The sequence below is a fragment of the Hippocampus guttulatus genome, chromosome 9, assembly GCF_054856545.1.
Source record: "Hippocampus guttulatus isolate MCC_2025c chromosome 9, RoL_Hgut_1.0, whole genome shotgun sequence".
NCBI classification, from domain to species: domain Eukaryota; kingdom Metazoa; phylum Chordata; class Actinopteri; order Syngnathiformes; family Syngnathidae; genus Hippocampus; species Hippocampus guttulatus.
Genome location: NC_141269.1, coordinates 9,737,917 through 9,755,735, shown reverse-complemented (window position 1 = coordinate 9,755,735; position 17,819 = coordinate 9,737,917). Strand labels below are relative to the sequence as shown.

At 42.1% G+C, this 17,819-nt stretch overlaps 2 protein-coding genes across 5 annotated transcripts; one reads left to right on the top strand and one right to left on the bottom strand.

Moving 5' to 3' along the window:
* Positions 1–178: 178 nt before the first annotated feature.
* ppp2r2ca (protein phosphatase 2, regulatory subunit B, gamma a) lies at positions 179–8,192 on the top strand. Of its 4 annotated transcripts, none has more exons than XM_086119717.1 (10): positions 179–382; positions 846–1,211; positions 1,359–1,456; positions 1,576–1,759; positions 2,562–2,674; positions 2,810–2,987; positions 4,482–4,646; positions 4,757–4,926; positions 5,049–5,140; positions 6,065–8,192. In XM_086119717.1, the coding sequence occupies exons 2-10, from the start codon at positions 1,148–1,150 to the stop codon at positions 6,354–6,356; spliced, it is 1,356 nt and encodes a 451-aa protein (XP_085975843.1). In that variant the 5' UTR covers positions 179–382; positions 846–1,147; the 3' UTR covers positions 6,357–8,192. The 4 variants fall into 4 exon arrangements, with proteins under 4 accessions (XP_085975843.1, XP_085975844.1, XP_085975845.1 ...); XM_086119718.1 differs by having other exon boundaries at positions 179–436; positions 1,033–1,211; XM_086119719.1 differs by having other exon boundaries at positions 179–436; positions 4,823–4,926.
* A 354-nt stretch (positions 8,193–8,546) lies between these two features.
* Positions 8,547–17,385, bottom strand: wfs1a (Wolfram syndrome 1a (wolframin)). Its single transcript, XM_086121011.1, has 12 exons — positions 17,310–17,385; positions 16,135–16,552; positions 15,749–15,828; positions 14,413–14,557; positions 14,147–14,320; positions 13,569–13,646; positions 13,383–13,486; positions 13,170–13,301; positions 12,851–13,096; positions 12,177–12,455; positions 11,227–11,390; positions 8,547–11,066 (listed from the first exon to the last, which is right to left on the bottom strand). Exons 2-12 carry the CDS (start codon positions 16,382–16,384, stop codon positions 9,893–9,895), a joined length of 2,826 nt encoding a protein of 941 aa, XP_085977137.1. The 5' UTR covers positions 16,385–16,552; positions 17,310–17,385; the 3' UTR covers positions 8,547–9,892.
* Positions 17,386–17,819: the final 434 nt, after the last annotated feature.

Below are 17,819 nucleotides of genomic sequence, written 5' to 3'. Positions count from 1 at the left end.
TCATGCAAACAATGAATTCTAATTAGTTTAAAAAAAATCCCGGATTTGAGCCTTGTTACGCACCATTGAGGGTCAACATGCTCCCCCTGCCGGCCTCTTCCACCTCATCAGCTGCAGTGGGAGGGCTCTGGAAGGCCATCGGCTTTGTGATTGGCTGGCGATAGAGGAGGCTGCCATGACACAGTGGATGCTGCACAGGATCACTTCAGCAGCATCATTGCACAGTGAATCCACATCCTCCTTGCTGTTCCCTCTCGTGTTCATTTTTCTCCACCTTTTCCTCCCCTCTTCTCACCGCCACTCTTTCTCCCCCCTGTCATCCTCTCTCAGGCACACTGCGGAGGACCTTCACACGCCGTCAGGAATATAGCAGCCACGGCTGGTAGGTGTGCTGAGGCCTGTCTACCTTCGTGCCTCCCGTCCTCCTGCAGCGCAGGCAAGACATCACGTTCTCCTTTGCTCTCCATCAAGGACTATCTATTTGATAAAGTGTGTGAGGGAGAGTGTGGGCAGCGATCTGGAAAATACGCGGGGAAGGCTACCACACCCTTGTATTTACTGGCAGAGTGTCATAGGATGAATCCAGTAATTATTTGTGTATTCTTGTTTATGGTGTCAACTACAGTATATGTACAAGATTCATATTTCAGATCTGGTGGAGCATCGTGTCATTTTCCCTCCATCACCTTTGCTGCTACTGTACATTCGTTGTTAGAGCATTTTCATATGTACAAGTGTATCTTCACTAATGGGTGTGTAACACTAAAGGTCAAAACTTTGGCATGCTATGTTCATGCTTTGTCAGCCTGCCTTCTGACATGCTTATTCTTTATCTTCATCACCAGCAATCACATTCATTTGTCCACTCCTCTACCTGCCAATTTTTTCTCCTCCATCCTTTTTTCCACTGTTTTCCACATTCCGGCATCCTTAAACTTCACCCCTCAAGCTCATTATCCATCTCCATCTGCTCGCTACCACCTTTTCCCATTTCCCCCTGGCTTGCTGGTTACCCAGGATGCCTTGTTCCAGGCCCCTACGCTAGGCCTTAGCAGCATGGGCGGAGCCTGGGTGGGAAGCGAGAGAACGGATTGGACCCTTCCCCTCAGGACGGGCACGCTGGCGGGTCACCCTCCTTCAGCTTCAGATGGGCGAGGACGCTGAGAGCCACAAGATCAACCACACCTTCCTACGAGACTATGTCACTGAAGGTAGTAGAACAGATGGCATGTTATCTGCCTCTTGTGTCTCAATATTGTGTGGCCCAATGGGTGCAATCCATCTTTGCAGAAATAAATGGATCATAAATCCAGTAGGTTTTCTTCTGGTTAACCATTCCCATTTTATTCTGTTCCAAGCTGATGTCATCTCCACAGTGGAGTTCAACCAGACAGGGGACCTACTGGCCACGGGGGATAAAGGAGGCCGAGTGGTCATCTTCCAAAGAGAAACAGAGGTCAGTGGCAGACAAAAATGTGCACAAAATATGTTCGAAGCAGATAACATTATTCTGGTCAGCACCTACAAACCTCAGTAGAGTTAAATCAGGGTTTGGTTTTTCCAACTCTTGGCCAGTCTAAAGGGGAGTCCGAGGAGGTGTTGGAGACTGGGGACTCGGGGGAGTATAATGTATACAGCACCTTCCAGAGCCACGAGCCAGACTTTGATTACCTGAAGAGTCTGGAGATCGAAGAGAAAATCAACAAGATTAAATGGCTGTCACAACAGAATGCTGCACATTTTCTCCTGTCCACCAACGGTGAGAAGATCTTATAAATTGTAATGGCAACACAGATCAGTTATCATTTGTTCCAAAACCTCACTTCTGAATTTAGATCTAAATATTCTTGTAGACAACAATGTAGATCAACAACATTGTTCTGATTGCTTTTCCTGGTCACATCCCGTTTGGCCACGCGTTGGTATCGGCAAAATTGAGTCTATTGGAAAAACAAAAGCCACATGGATGTCATGCCCATGAGGCTGTTTGAAAGTTGCCATTCAAAGTGGCAAGCTGGCCCCTGGACAGAGAACCGGTAGAAATGGCAAGTCAGCCAGACACACAAAGGATATTACTCCCAAATAATAACTGTAAGCATCACAGTTGAATACAAACCGTATTTTGTGATTGATGTGATTGATCTTAGTTGGCAATGGGTGAGGTCATTGACAGAAAATAACTTTTATGGTAATTATGGCCTGGCACCATCTGAAAACACACACTCTGCCTTCCATCAGATTGCACAGAAGTCATCAGTGTACAGCTGACAGCCTCTAGGGGCCATACTTGTATGTTATCTATCGAGCGATTGCTATGACATGTTGTGATGTGTCCTCAATTCATCTCTTTGGTGCTCCACAAAATAAGGAAACTAAATTCTGCTGTTATTAATTCAAAAAATGTCAGTATTACGATATAAGAATTCAGTCTTCACCCAAAGTGCTTTAAAAGTTTCAACATCAGCAGCCAATCCCGCTGACTACTTTTCTATTTTCATTTTTCTCCTGGACTAACTTCAACTCCATATGGTGTTGTGAACATGCAATTTGGCATTTCACAGATAAGACCATTAAACTGTGGAAGGTGAGTGAAAGAGACAAGAGACCAGAGGGATATAATTTGAAAGATGAGGAGGGCCGCCTCAAGGACATCTCCACCATCACCTCCCTGCAGGTGCGCGCACGCACACACACACACACACACACACACACACACACACACACACACACACACACACACACACACACACACACACACACACACACACACACACCTTGGCTCAGATGCATTGTACTGTAACTCATGTAGGTGCCAGTACTGAAACCCACAGATCTGATGGTCGAGGTCCGCCCCAGACGAGTGTTCTCCAATGGTCATACCTATCATGTCAACTCCATCTCGGTCAACAGTGATGGGGAAACCTACCTGTCAGCTGATGACCTGCGTATCAATATGTGGCATCTGGGCATCACTGACCGCAGCTTCAGTATCCTTCCTGCTTGTTTTCCTCAACCATTTTTGTTCTCTGTGGGACTTGGGCTCATTCGCTGTTATTTACTGATTCGTTTTTTTTTCACCAACTCAAATTGACAACGTTTTGATTTGATTGCACTATCCATATAATTTCAGAGGGAAAATGTCCTTTGAAGAACAGGCGCATTTGACAAAGAAGCACATCATTCAGCATAGTTGGTGGAACACATGCATGTATCGACATGCACAGTGTTTCATAGCTAATGCTTCTTCGGCATGACACACCTTCCAAAGTGCCACGTTTGCATTTTTTTAGTTGATTTAAATGCAAGTAGGTAAACTGAACATTTGTCGTATGGGGTAACACCCCTATGCTATACAGTTCGTGCAATAAAACACAATCCGTTTATTGTGATATGAATTCAGCATTTATATTTAAAATAGCCAGCATGTTTTGATTTATACTGACTACAGTATACGTACATCAGATACACGCTGCAGTCTTTCATGGGGTGCCGTTGGTAATCGTAAATTCCCATTAAAACATAAGCTGACCTAGAAAATCAGATTCTTCTTGTAGTGTGGAAGAAGGGTTTAAATAATTCACAGGGCAAGTATGCGCTCTTCTGAACCACTCGGGGACACCACAAATAGAACAGAGAGACGAGCAGCGTGTGCATGCATGCTGGGGTTGGTTGAGGTGTATGTTTAGGTCCTGATTATGTGCTGAAGCGTGAGCTGGGCTATTGAAATAAGGGATGTGCGTGTTGGATAAATATGCTGGCTATATACAGTACAAGTGTACTACTTGCTATCCATAACATCAGGTACACCCGCCCAAACCAAAGAGATTCAATTAACCCTTTCAGGGACAGCGGTTACGACAATGGACAGCTTATCATGTTATCAGGTTCCAGGGTGCATGAAAGGGTTAAAACATCATCACGCATCTCGTTGTACGTATTTTTATATGAGAAAAATCTCATGGCACACGACCAAAACAGAAATGTCACGAAAAGTATCCAGGATGTGCTGAAATAATAATGAGCTTTGAAAACATTTCACAACTTTACTGTGTGTGCCTTGACTTTTTCTGTTGTGCGAATGGCAACATGTGCAGGCACAGGTTAATTATGCACCTTCTGCCATCTGATGGAAAACCATCGCATTGTACTTCCTGTCAACTGTAAGCCGCCGTGGCATAGATAGATGAACTCAGATAAAGTCCCGGTACCGTATTTGTCGTGAATAAATAAGTTTGGGTCCAATTGAATGAAATGAGATCGTTGCCCGTGGCCCACCTGCTGATCTCTCATGACACACTCATGAATTAATTACTGAGTTACTTACCATAAACTCAAGGTCATGGACAGCGTTTTTAAAGAAAACGCGTTATCTTTGTACATTTAACATTTCATTGGATCTCAAGAGTATTTTTCAGGAGTACATCATTTCAGTGGTGGCATGAGCATTGTCATGTATGACCCCTGACAGAGCATTTTGCTAGACATTGTGGACATAAAGCCAGCCAACATGGAGGATCTCACAGAGGTGATAACGGCAGCAGAGTTTCACCCTCAACACTGTCACCTGTTTGTGTACAGCAGTAGCAAGGGCACCCTGCGCCTCTGTGACATGAGGTCTTCAGCGCTTTGTGACAAACACACGAAATGTAAGACACCTACCTTCTTAAAAAAAACAAAACGAAACAAAAACTGGATCACGTGTTTAGAAAAAGTGTGATCACTAGATTTTGTCTCCCATAAATATCAAACTGACCAGTGTTTGAAGAACCGGAAGATCCAGGGAGCCGCTCCTTCTTTTCCGAAATCATCTCCTCTGTGTCAGATGTCAAGTTCAGCCACAATGGACGCTACCTGCTGACCAGAGACTACCTCACCGCCAAGGTGTGGGACTTGAACATGGACAAAGGGCCTGTGGAGACATATCAGGTAAGAAAGTGTTATTTTGGGTGTCACGGTAAAGAATGAAGGCAAAGGTGAACTAACTGCAAGATAGAATTGTGACTAAACTGTGGTATGGAAGAGAGCTTCTTGCTTCTCTCTGTATGCAGGTCCACGAATACCTAAGGAGTAAGCTGTGCTCACTCTATGAGAACGACTGCATCTTTGACAAGTTTGAGTGTGTTTGGAACAGTTCAGACAGGTGAGTGCGATCGACAACAAAAAAAAACATTGAGTGGTTTTTTTCATTCCCTCAAAGGAATCGATTACATAAGCTGAATCTTTTTTTTCTCCCCCATGACAAGAAATGGTACAAAGTCAGTCGTGTTCAACATTGCCAAATACTGTACATGGTCACCAGGAATATGTCACATGTGATTTATCCTCGTTGGAAACGTTTGAGCCGAGGTTGCCTTGCCTCAATTCAAGTTTACATGCGAAGAGTGTGAGAGAGCTACATGCAAGGATTTCACATTCACTGTATGTGATTCGTCACAAACTCATATCAGAGCTTTTAATTGGCCCAAAGATAAGCTTGGGACGAACAATTTGTTGAGTATGTTTTGTTTTTTTCAATTGATGCGCTGCTCTGTCCGATGCTAGCGTCTGATTAGAGACCTCCTTTGTCAAAATTTGGTAAATTCTTTTCCACCAATTGATAAAATTGGTTAGCCCCCACATGGGTACTTTTTAAAATAAATTATCGCTATTTAACAATATAAAGTGTTAAAAATTTGCCTGACACTGTCTATACGAAGGTACAGTATGCCTTAATTTAATAATGATACAGCATCATCATTTACTCCACATTATTGATAATTTACAGCTCCCTAGCATTTAGATACTACGTGAGTTGAGGTCTCGGGAGATAAAGTTCGCCAATATCTCGCAAGATGTACTGTGGTCTTGCAAAATATACAGAGATCTTGCTTGATGTCATGCATGACGGCTGGTCAAACGTCAAAGTTTAGATTAGTTTTCTGCCATGATTTCTCACAAATTAGTTCAACCGCTGCGGCATTAGCCGTTCCGGTTTAGGTCAATTCATGTCTTTGTCTTATATCTCTTACATCGGTTGTTGATCTAAGAGACAATTTCACAAACAATCTTTCCTTTCTATTGACAGCGTAATCATGACTGGGGCATACAACAGCTTCTTCCAGATGTTTGACAGGGAGACGGGAAGGGGTGTGACCCTTGAAGCCTGGCGGGAGAGCAGTAAGCCACGGGCTGTGTTACGTACCCGGCGGGTTTACACGGGAGGAAAACGTCGCCGCGGAGATGTAGGCGTCGATAGCTTGGACTTCAGCAAGAAGATCCTACACATGGCCTGGCATCCGTCAGAGAATATCATCGCTATAGCAGCCACCAACAACCTGTACATTTTCCAGGACCGGGTCAACCCGGAGGCAGAGTGACAGGGATGGGCAACGACGTGAATAACAGACAAACATTTTAGTTTGCATCACTTGTCACAAATGCAAAGTGAGACTTGAGGAATAAACAATGAACGATGACATCCATTTAATCCCCTATCAATTGTGTGTCTCCTGCCCATCCAGTACAATTTTTGGTAATCGAGGTGCAGGGACATCTCTTCATCTGCAAGGACCATGAAATGTTGACTCCTCTCTGCTGTGCTCTACATGCGTTTGCCAAGACTGGGCTAAGTGTTTGTTGGGTAGCAGCACAGTAAGATTGTTTGATACTTCGAAATGATGGCTAAAAGTGGTGTTCACGTGCCACAAGTATAACATCGTGGTAGTGGTGATCTTGTGGTGACCACAATAACCGGAATTTATTCCTTATTCCTTTGTTTTTTTTAAAGTTTGGTGACAGTTGCAGCAGAATCTCTCTTCTTGAAGAGCAGCGCTCTTAAAGGAGATTGCAAGCAAAAAGTGACCCGTTATCTTGTCCACGTTGCAATAATAGCAATTCAAAACACAATGCGTCAGTATTTCTGCTTTCAAATCATGAGTTCTTCCGCAGGTAACAAATGTATACACTTTTTACTGTATGCTGTAAATAGTCCGTGTTATTTTTTATGCCACTGCCACTTTTGTTTCTCAAGCGCTAAATGTACGAAATAGATTGTTAAATACAAGTGAACACGAACCTCGTTTATAGAAGCAACTCATTATTCCAGAAGAATACTTGATGCAATGGCTTTGATATGTGTTTTGCTGGTTAAACAAAGAAAGGGGTAGTATGTACAAATCACCATTTGAATTTATTGTACAGAATTGCTGTGCTGGGCTTGTGTTGAGTTTTAGATTGCTGCTATTTCAAAGTATTCGCCTTGTGGGGGGGGGGGGGGGTAGTTAGGCAGACACCTCGTATTTAAGGTCAAACTTGCCCACGTTCAGGCTGATCAAATGAAAAATGGGCATAAGTTGCTTTTTGTAACATATGTAGGTTCAAAAGCGAACATCAAGTGTACAATCATCGAAATAGAGGAATCTGAATAAATAAGTCATGAGGGCTTATGTGCATGAAGGTGAAAGGTCATTATGAATGCCATAGCTCAAACATAAAACGTCATGGAAATGTATCACTGGAATGAAGGTTGTTCTCGTCGTCACACTTTTTACCTCACAGTGCCGCACGCTACGCTGGGGTGCACCGCTGAAAGCCACAATGTACAGTAAGGTGTTGTAATAAGGTGACGTGTGTTGGACTGAACTGTGTGACCTGGTCACACATTGATTGTTTACAGTGAAGTGCTTTGTTTTTAAGTGACCTTGGTCCCACTGCGACTAATGTAAGTGGTTTGGGATTTGGGATGGTGTCAGTGCAGGGTTGGAATGGATCGTGTTTAATAATTGCTGCAAAATGGGAGTTCGTTGTGTGAAACCATGCAAAAAAAAAAAAACAACATCTTTTGAACGTGACTTTTTCCTCACTCTTCACCTAATTGTTCACACACATTTAAATGACAGTATCCTTACTGGTATCTGCAAAGTATCTCGGGTGTAGAACTTGTACTAAATGGTTTGGCAAAATATAATCCATCACCCACAAGAAAATGGTTTATGTCATCGAAAACATTATATAAGTTTCAGGACTTAGCGCTGTTGAGTTGAAACATCATCATATACGACCCAAGAGAGGATTTGTGTTCAGGGGTGCAGCAGCAGCATGTTGCCACTACTCAATTGTATTATCTATAAGGCTTACAAAAATGTTTAAAGATTGAAGAAGAAAAAAACGAATGTGAATGATGGAATGTGCATTAATAAAATGACTGAATCTGACTTCATTATGTGTTACTCTTTCTACGTTTGTGATATATTGAATTGAGCTGCAGCTTTGCTTGTGTTGAGGAAAACTAGGACTTGGGTTGAGTTGGGTGTGAGAGGTTAACAGGATGTTAAACAAACATGACAGGTTGTGAATAGAAGAAATGAAAATAAAAGACTTCACAGAACTCAGTAATAGCCCGGTAAGAAATAGGGACTGCGAGGGCGAGGGGATGAGTCAAGGGGTCACGGGGATGTGAACCGCAGTGAATCTTTTTGGATGGCAAGTAGTAACTCAATGTCTATAAGCAGAAGCTGGTGTAACAATAGCTTGTGCTTGTCAAAACAACAACAAACATACAAATAGGGTTTCTTTTGAAAGCACTTTTATAGTAATTGCATGTTTCCATATAGGCCACTGCTTGGATGAAGAAGCCACTTCTACTCACAGTGTACGACTGAAGTACCAGTGATTGTCAGAGAAAAGAAGTTAACACTCCTGTAGTTCACCCAGGTAAAGTATACCTTGCGATATACAGTATAAGGGCAAGCACGAGGGCAAAAAAAGGACACGAACGCCATTTAATAGTCAGGAATGACTACCATTAAATCTTGTGGCTGATATGCTTCTTCTAAAATGTAAATGACCTGATCATAATATTCTTTTATAAAACATATAGCGATTATCTTGATCTGGGAGCTCTTAAATGTCTATTAAAACGATTAATACTCCTCTGGTTAACCTTCTGATTCAGCGACATCAATAGCAAGATACGTCCTAAAATAAGACATGTGGCGTGTGTAATGTAAACAGCAAAACTATCACCAAATCCTTTTTTTTTTAATGGGCCAAAATATTGATTAGATTTTGGCAACACAAAAGAAAATGAAACACAACATATTTTTACATGGGTGCAATGTTCATAAGGTAGGTGGCATTGTGATCATTTGAACCTAAAATAAGTCTCGGAAGTTTTGAAGATCAGTTAATCTACAGATGTGGTGGTTAGTTCTCTTTACTTTTCAAAAACTAAAGTAACAACCCACTCCAGTTTTTCTTCATTTCGACTTCGAATGACTAGTCCTAATGTGTCGATGCAATGGCCTCATAGGGAGCTTTTTCACAAAACTAGACATGGAACTGATGACCGATTAGGGTAACAAGAATAAGATAAGGCTTGTCTTTGTGTTTTCCTTTCGCGTGCCTACTCTTCAACGTGACGACCGGAAACGAAGCATTGTGGGGTTTAAAGTGACGTCAGCGTTAAGAGTCTAGCGGTGACTTTTGTGCGGCTGGCATCTGATCAATTCCACACTTTTTACAATTCCCTGTAACTGATTGGGGCCAGGGTGGGGTTTGCCTTTTACCAGACCGCACCTTTCCCGCGACTCTTAACAATATAAGCAATCCGGGAAAAGACTGGATTAAAAAACACACACATCCTGCACATAAAGGAAATGTAGACTTTTCCAGTCAAACTTTGGCGAGTTTCGCTCCACCAAAAAGGGGAGTAAAAACGATTGGCTGTTTCAACATGTGCCCATTCAAAAGTTAACCTTAATTCTTTCACAATCATGTCTGTTGGTTGACATGAGTGCATCTCATGACAAAAAAAAAAAAAAATATATATATATCAAAGTGGCAATCAAGGGAAGTTAAAGTGTGAACAATACAACTCGGTAGTTCTGGCTTCGCGTCTTTTTTGGGTCTGTTCTCAGCCAGTAATCTTTACTGACAGGAAGGGAGAAAAGAAGAAATCAAATGCAAAATTCAGGGCTCGCATTGTCGTACGTCTCCAGTCTCTCTCGATTTTTACCTGCCGGCCACCAGGCAGCAGTGGGGAAACACAGTCCAGACAGTTGATAGCCTTCAACTCCAAGGCCGGGGCCTTGGCTCCGAGACGGCCCTCTAGCTTGGTGCAGAACTCCACCATATTACCAGGTTCCAGATTGAGAAGGACCTGTCGGAATTCATGGCTGGCCATGAGCACGATATCCCTGCCTTGGTCGTCCGCTTCTGTGCTTTCGTTCCTGATCATCCCTACGGTCACTTGGAAGCGGTAGCTGTCAAATCGCTTGACATGACAGGTGTGTTTTGCCAGAGCCTTGATCTGACACATCTCTTCCTCTTCTTGCATTCGTAGCAGCATGGGTAATGAGACCTGAACCACTGCAGAGCTGGAAACTGTCTGGTTTGTCACATTCTTTGACTCACATTTTGGGTATCTCTCACCATAGAGGCATCGCAGCCAGTCCCCAAGAACCACTGGCAACATGTTAATGACAGACTGCGCGCCGTTCTCCGTCTCAGCCACGGTGACGAGCTTAAAGCGGCCCGTCCAGGTGACTCTGTGTCCCTGCAGGTGGCTACAGAAGATCTGTGTCTTGGCCATACCTTTGGATTGCCAGGCAGGAGGTCCGCACACCTGACTGTACTGGTCCCACGTCAAGGTGGAGTTGTAGACTTTCTGACCTTCTGCGTGATACACATAGATTGAGAAGAATAGAATCACCAAGGAGATACAAAGCAAGATGAGTTTAACGGGGCCACGGTGCGTCACTGAGCGGAAAACACCCAGAATTGACGTGCTGAACCGCGTCCAGAGCCGCAGGATGACGGGGATGGCGCATATGACTAAAGTCACGATCATCTTGGTGAGCTCCAGCTCCAGGAACCACTTGAAGAGCTGGATTAAGAGCATGATGGCAAGGCCCACTGCCAGAACAGGCAGAGCAAACAGGAGGAGGAAATAGGCCACGCAGGTGCGGATTATACCCACAGCTGTGGAATTCTGGAGGAGCACCACTGAGAATTCACACCACATGAAACACACGAGGTAGGGCACCAGGATGCAGTACGTCCCCCGAAAGCCACGCTTTCTGGCCATGCTAGACACAGAGAGAAGGAAGAAAACAAAAGAATAAAGAGCAAAAATGTAATATAATGAATCCATTGGAACATGGGATCTCAACCCTTAGTATCTAAGAAGGAAATATGAAATATTTTTTACAATTATTTATAAGTAAAGAAGCTCCCTGTATTGCTCACCTGAAGAACAGGTAAAAAAGGTAAACATACAGCAAGCAGGGAAGACTGAGCTTCAGCACGATTGACTCCCCTAGAGGCAGAGTTGCAAAGGTGCGTCCCAAGGTGCCAAGCATTGTCATGTTTTCAGGGAGGAGCTGAGTCAGGCCACAAAGAGACGACGCCACCTGAAGTAATACACAGGTGAATGTAACCACTGTAAAAAAAAAAAGAGGCTGGTGTCTCAAACACAAATGGTTCACAGAGACTGGGTAACAAAGTATGGCCCGTGGGCCACATGCGGCCTTGCTCCATTCTTTAACTTGACGGACCAAGCATTTACATTATTATGAGTCCTGTAATATATACAGTACATATTGACATTTTTTCCCCTCCTGCTAATGGTTGAGTCGAATATATTTAATGATCGACTGATTCATTTTTTATAATTCATTTATCCTGTTCAATATTAGAAATAATAAAATCAAGAAATTGTCGTAAAATTAACAATATCTTATATTCATTACATTTCAGTTATTTATTCTTGTTTGCACATTAGTGAAATTGTAATGAGATTCATTACAAATATTCTAATTCAAATTAAGATTGAATTAGGATCGGGTGATCATCCAATATTCATATATATTGCAAGAGAAAGATGATCAACATCACTAGAAATTGTGTTGTTTTCTTTACTCATTTTAAACACCTATGCATCCCTCGTGGGGGTGGCATTTAATATGTTGGTGGGGTTTGCTTCTTCCCACTTTTTTCTTGAGCAGTACATATGGATTTTGTTATTGCTAGCATACATGGCAATTACGCTTTTGCCTTAATTATATTCGTTTATATTTATTATTATTTAGCTTCTTCTATACATGAAATGTTACCTTTGTTTTATTCTGCTCAAAAACAGCAACTAAAAAAAAAATTGATGAAATGAAAGGAAATCAATCGTGTGTAACCATTCTCACCTCTATGAGCATTGCTCGTCGTGCATATGTCGCAGCCACGGGACTGAGGCTCTGGTAGCTGACGGCCGTGAAGAAGATGGCCACCGTAGAGAGCTCCGAACAGGGGATCCAGCCCTTGTCAGCAACAGGGAAGGAGAATATGACGAAGAAGACGGAGAATATAAAGTAGAGGTACGGCTCGAGGTTATTCCAGCCAAAGTCGTTCTCTGCCTGCTCGATATCCAGGCCAGAATCAAAGCGGGTCAGGAGAGATGTCAGAGTTCGAAAGTTCTCCCAGGTCTGTCAAAGCAAGGAGAATTAAGAGTAAAAAGAAAGACTACATTTGCTGAGATTAGAGATTTTTTAAGCGACCACATTGATTTTTATAAAGAGCAGACATTCCTCCCATTATTTCCTATTCTATCTTTGTGATTGTCACACATCAGTATCATCATAAACTTTTATAATGGGCAAAACCATTTAAAAAATATCATATATCATTTGTCCAATCATCCCTCATATGAATAATAATTCTGCAGCAACGTATCATACGATCAGGATCTGATTCTCTTAAATACAGTATATCCAACATTATTTTGTTCCCAACATTCAAAATTTGAATAAAGCTTGACCTTTAGCCAACCACGAATGATCCTATTTTTACAAAATTCATATTCAAAAACAAAAGAGCTCACCTTACTCCTCTGAAAAACACGCAGCGTGCAAATGATCATGGAGATGAAGGAGAGATAGAAGACCAACAGCGGGATGACAAAGGAAAACAAGTCAATGGTGAGGTTACTGATGATGAAGAAGAAGATAAGCGTGTTGACATGTTGCGTAGGGATAATGGTGCTCAGCCACTGGAGGCCGGCCCGCGATGCCCAGTCCACCAGGTGCTCCTTCACCTCCATCACAGCATCGATTGGATAGTGCAGCATCTGATGACGCCGGAGACACCACTTGAGGAAGGAATGCCAGCATCAACATTAATGATCATTGTAAGGATGATACCATCAAACGGGATTTCATATCCATTGCTTTTTTAATGGCGCCGGTCTGCTTTGCGTCCAGCACAATCCCACTTCTGCCAAAACTCCAAGACCCTCCGTGGTTCTTCTTGTCTTCTGAAGGGGGCAGCTCACCCTTGCACGCCAAATCACAGATACGACACTTTTCACAGAGCGTAGACTTTTCAGTTTCTGTGCTTCTTTTCTTTTATTTTACCTCCGTGCCATTGGGCTTTCCTGTCTCGGATGATGAGGGAACAATCCCTTGAGCGTAATTTTTTGTCATCTCAACAAAGTCCTCCAAGTCCACCAGCTGCTTGGCTGAGGAGACAAAGTTACTGTCATCCATAAGTGACTGCACCGTAACTATTTCTCTCTAAGGCTCAAAGCCTAAGAAACTCACTCTCACTGCTGACCATGTTTTCCAGTATTTTCTGAGTCTCGTCTGAAGTGGGTCCAGATATCTTTTTTGCGGCATCCCCTAATATTCAGGGAAAAAAGTGATTTGCAAGTCTGACTTTATTCATTCTGAAGTAAGCAATCCAACCACACTGTCAGGGGAACATGGGACAACTATACTCAGATTTTGTTTAGTGTAATACTACAACTTGCATTCATTCAAGTTTTTAGACAAATAAACCTTCCAGCTACTTCACTATTGTGCTGATTGTGACGGACACGTCTGAGTATCGGTATTGATAACAATACTGTTCCTCTACACAATATCACTATGCGTAAAATGTTGCAATACAACAGCACCTGAAACCACTTCACCAGCTTGACATACAACGTCCAACAAATTTTATTTTGTTTATGGGTATTATTATGTCTACCTAGTCAGAAAGAGCTGCAGGAAATGCAGTGATTGTAGTCAGGCTCAAATGTAAGTACTTGTACTTGTATTCTGTCCGAAAATGGGTATCTGTACATCTCATTAACCATATCATAACACTGAACTGAATGTGTGTGGGTGGCTCATACCCAGTCCTTTGTTGACCTGGCTGACATTCTCCAGCATCTCAACCATGGCCACTTTAGACTTCTTCTCTGGATTAAGATTCCAGTACATCATCATGGCTGCTTTACGCACCGCCCTCTCAAACTTACTCTCTGCCGACAGTTTCCGAACATCTTCCTGATTCTCTGCAGTGATTCCTGGGTGAGGATGCCAGAACCAAAAAGATCAGCAATGCAAATCCCTGCCCTGCCCCCAACCCCCACGCACACATATGTATTGGCACAATAACCTATTTTACGGATCCAACAGCGCTGCAAGGCTCTTGCTGCACTCTTTCTTCCCTGTTTTGCAGCTTTTATCAACCACTTTACAGCCAGACGATTGTTTAGATCTCTGTCCTCCTCTTCGGCAAGAATCAAGTAGTGTTGACCCAGCTGATGGACAGAAGCGATGTAAAGAAGATTAATTCACTGTGTGTAGTGTGGCCTAACCTAAACACAAAAAATAAGTAGATAGTGACAGTAAGAGCTATAGCTCAGTTTTATACAAAAATTAAGAACACAAATCAAATGTCATTATGATTTTGATAAAAATTAGGTTAGTTGTGATCCAATACTAAAATACAATACAAATAAAATACAAATACAATCTTCATTTTCATTTCAGAGAAGCAGTTTTAGGGTTTTGGTGCCTTGCTCAAGGAGAAATGAGATCTACAAAGGTATGCCTTGCTGGATGTGTATGTGTCATATGATGCATTTTTATAGGCAAATACAAGTAAAAATACATATAAAAATAAAGAAATAAAACCTCATCTTAGGAAAAACAGTGGGCAACATTGCATTGTATCGGATTTCATCAGATACAGAAGGTAAACCTCATGTTTACTTGACGATCCAGGACATATAGTAAGGCAAAGACAGTAATCTAAAAATCCCACATTGAGGTTAATGAACCCCCCAGATTATTTTAGAAGCCGTCGTTTCCTTCCACTTCAGCCACAGACATTGCTATCTGCAAGGGTGGGAGAGGCCATTGGAAGGTTTCAGATGACTATTTGCTAATATTAACTTACACTTTGTAATGGATATCTGTCAGTATTAAATGTGGAATGGAAGTATCGACTCTATCTTGTTTTTAATCACGGAAATATGTTCAATCCATCAATTATGTGTGAAGTATTATGAATGTATCCAAACGCTGTTGACATGCGCACACCCTCTGTGGTTATTTAAGGGCTTGGTATGTCCAAAGACATGATAGGCTTCTCTGCATAAGTACTAAGCATGCAGGACCCGAGACTGGTGGCTCGACCCATATTAATTTCCCCGTTAATCCCCGCAGTTTAATGTTCATTAAGTGTACTAATATTTGTCCAAGCAAGTACATTTGCTATCTTTAATTTAAGACCATGAGTATATAGAAAGAGCACATCATTTGTGAGCTCTCACATTTGGTTCAAACCACATTTGAAGGGAAAACAACATCTTACGTATCATGCTGGGCGGTTGGCATCATGTTGCAAATTGATAAAAATAGACACTCGCACAGAATCAGACAGCATGAACTGGCGCAGTGGAAAACAATACCAAGAGTTGATGTGTAAAGCATGTGTCTTAACTCACCCGGGTCTGAGCTCTGGCATCACCCGCTTCAGCTTTCTCCTCCATCTGGTCCTTAGATAAATCTTCCTCTGGTTCCTCATCTGTAAGGGAAGACAGTGGGATTTATCAATAAGGCTATGTTATATCTCATATTAGGGGTGCTCAAGTTGGGTCTTCGAGAGCCTGTTTTAGATGTCTCCCTCCTTCAACACACCTGATTCAAATGATCAGGATCTTATCATGCTTGCCAGATTTTTTTTGATTGGGCACCCCGGGCTTATATCCATGCTGGACCATAGGCAAGTAATAACATAAACATACTTAAGTTTTGGCCCAAAAGCTAGGTGACAGTGGGAAACAAAAGATCTTTGTTCTGCAACGTGATAATGCATCATTTAACATCTTACCTTCTTCTTCATCAGTGTCAGCTTCCTCTTCTGCTTTTCTAAGTCTTTCCTGTATGATCACTCGCTGGGCTACGGAGGCAAAGGTTCTTCTCCTAGGGATGGTAGATTGGTAAGAATCTGTGGATGTTGTGGGGTTACAGTCCAGACCAGCAGAAGTAGTGTTGGGAATAGGGCATGTCTCAGACAAAGGCTGAGAGGAAAACTCCATATTTTTGTTTAAGAGCTCATCTGAAGAGAGCGTGGACTCCATCACTATAGAGAAGAGTAGTTTGTGAGGGTGATGGTTGAAGGGCAGAGAGGGAATGGCACAGAACTTATTGGAGACAGGAGAAGGAATTTTGGGGTGGCTGGGGAGAAGAAGTCCATTCAAGACAAGACATAACTTCTGGGTGTTGAAGTTGGCCTCCTTTTGTCTGTCCTAAAAGGAGAAATGTGGAAAGGAGTCATATTAGAAGAGCTGTTAATCCATGACAACAGCCACACATGTTATGTGGCTGACAAATTGGACGATCCGTTCAATTGAATCTAAAAGGCCTGATTGAAACCTCATTTGATGACTGTACAGCCACAGTATGTCAAGTCTTTAATGATGAGATGAATAGTATAGGTACATGACCACAACATGAGACACTCCCACACTTTTACCAACCATGCTGTCTTAACAAAATGAATTTTGCTAAATTTTAACTGACAATGTACATCTCATGTAGTAAAACGTAACTCCAAAGTACCATTAGAAGCACAGCGCATGATGCAGCGCAGTTTTAAAACATTGCTAACTACAACCACAAGAATGCTAATAAAAGATTACATTTACTTATTTTCATTATATGTTGCAAAATGAATACATATCTGACATCGCCAATATTGTGTGTCGGTGTAGGCGACCTAATAAAGTAGCCGTTCACTGTACTGGGCAACAACAACGTGCAGCTAAAAGAAGAGACTCACTTAAGTAACGCAGTAGTTGTTAATTTGAACGCGAAAGCATGTAGTGGGAACATACAGTGCATTTACATGCAAAAAATCTTAAATTATTCTCCTGCATGGACTGGAGACACAAAACTAACTCGACCCAACTAAGTCGATAATACATACCGATTGATTGAAAGAAATGAAACCTCAAGACAGCATAAACTCGACTAAAAATAAACCTTACTCGGATATAAAATCACCTGATATCTTCAAAATAAAGTAGTTTCGAGTTGTCGTGGAACCAAAGCGGAACTCTGACGGTCAATCTCTCACGCGTCTGGGTGAAACACTCCAGTCCTCAAACACCAGCCTTAAGACCCGCCCTCTTAAAAAAACTATTTTTGATTGGCTAATAAGAACGACAATTTAACGCCAGATTCATCTGATTTGCCTTCGTCTCGCGTTACAAATACAGTATGTGAAAGGTTTGTCTGTTAAAGAGAGAAGTGAGTACCTGTAAGTGTTTTTTGTTCATAATACTGTACATTGTCAATCGTGTATTAGATCCAATTATTTTGTGCATGGTCCATGAGTTATCGCTCTAACTTCATTTATTTCCAACATAATTGTTTAACTATCTGCTCGAACCTCGAACAAGGAATATTATTTTTGTGCGTAATAGATTCTTTACCGTACATGTGCACAATTATTCATGCTTTTTTTTCTTTCTTTTTTTTTGTTGCATGGGTTGCTGAGAGCAACTTGCGTCA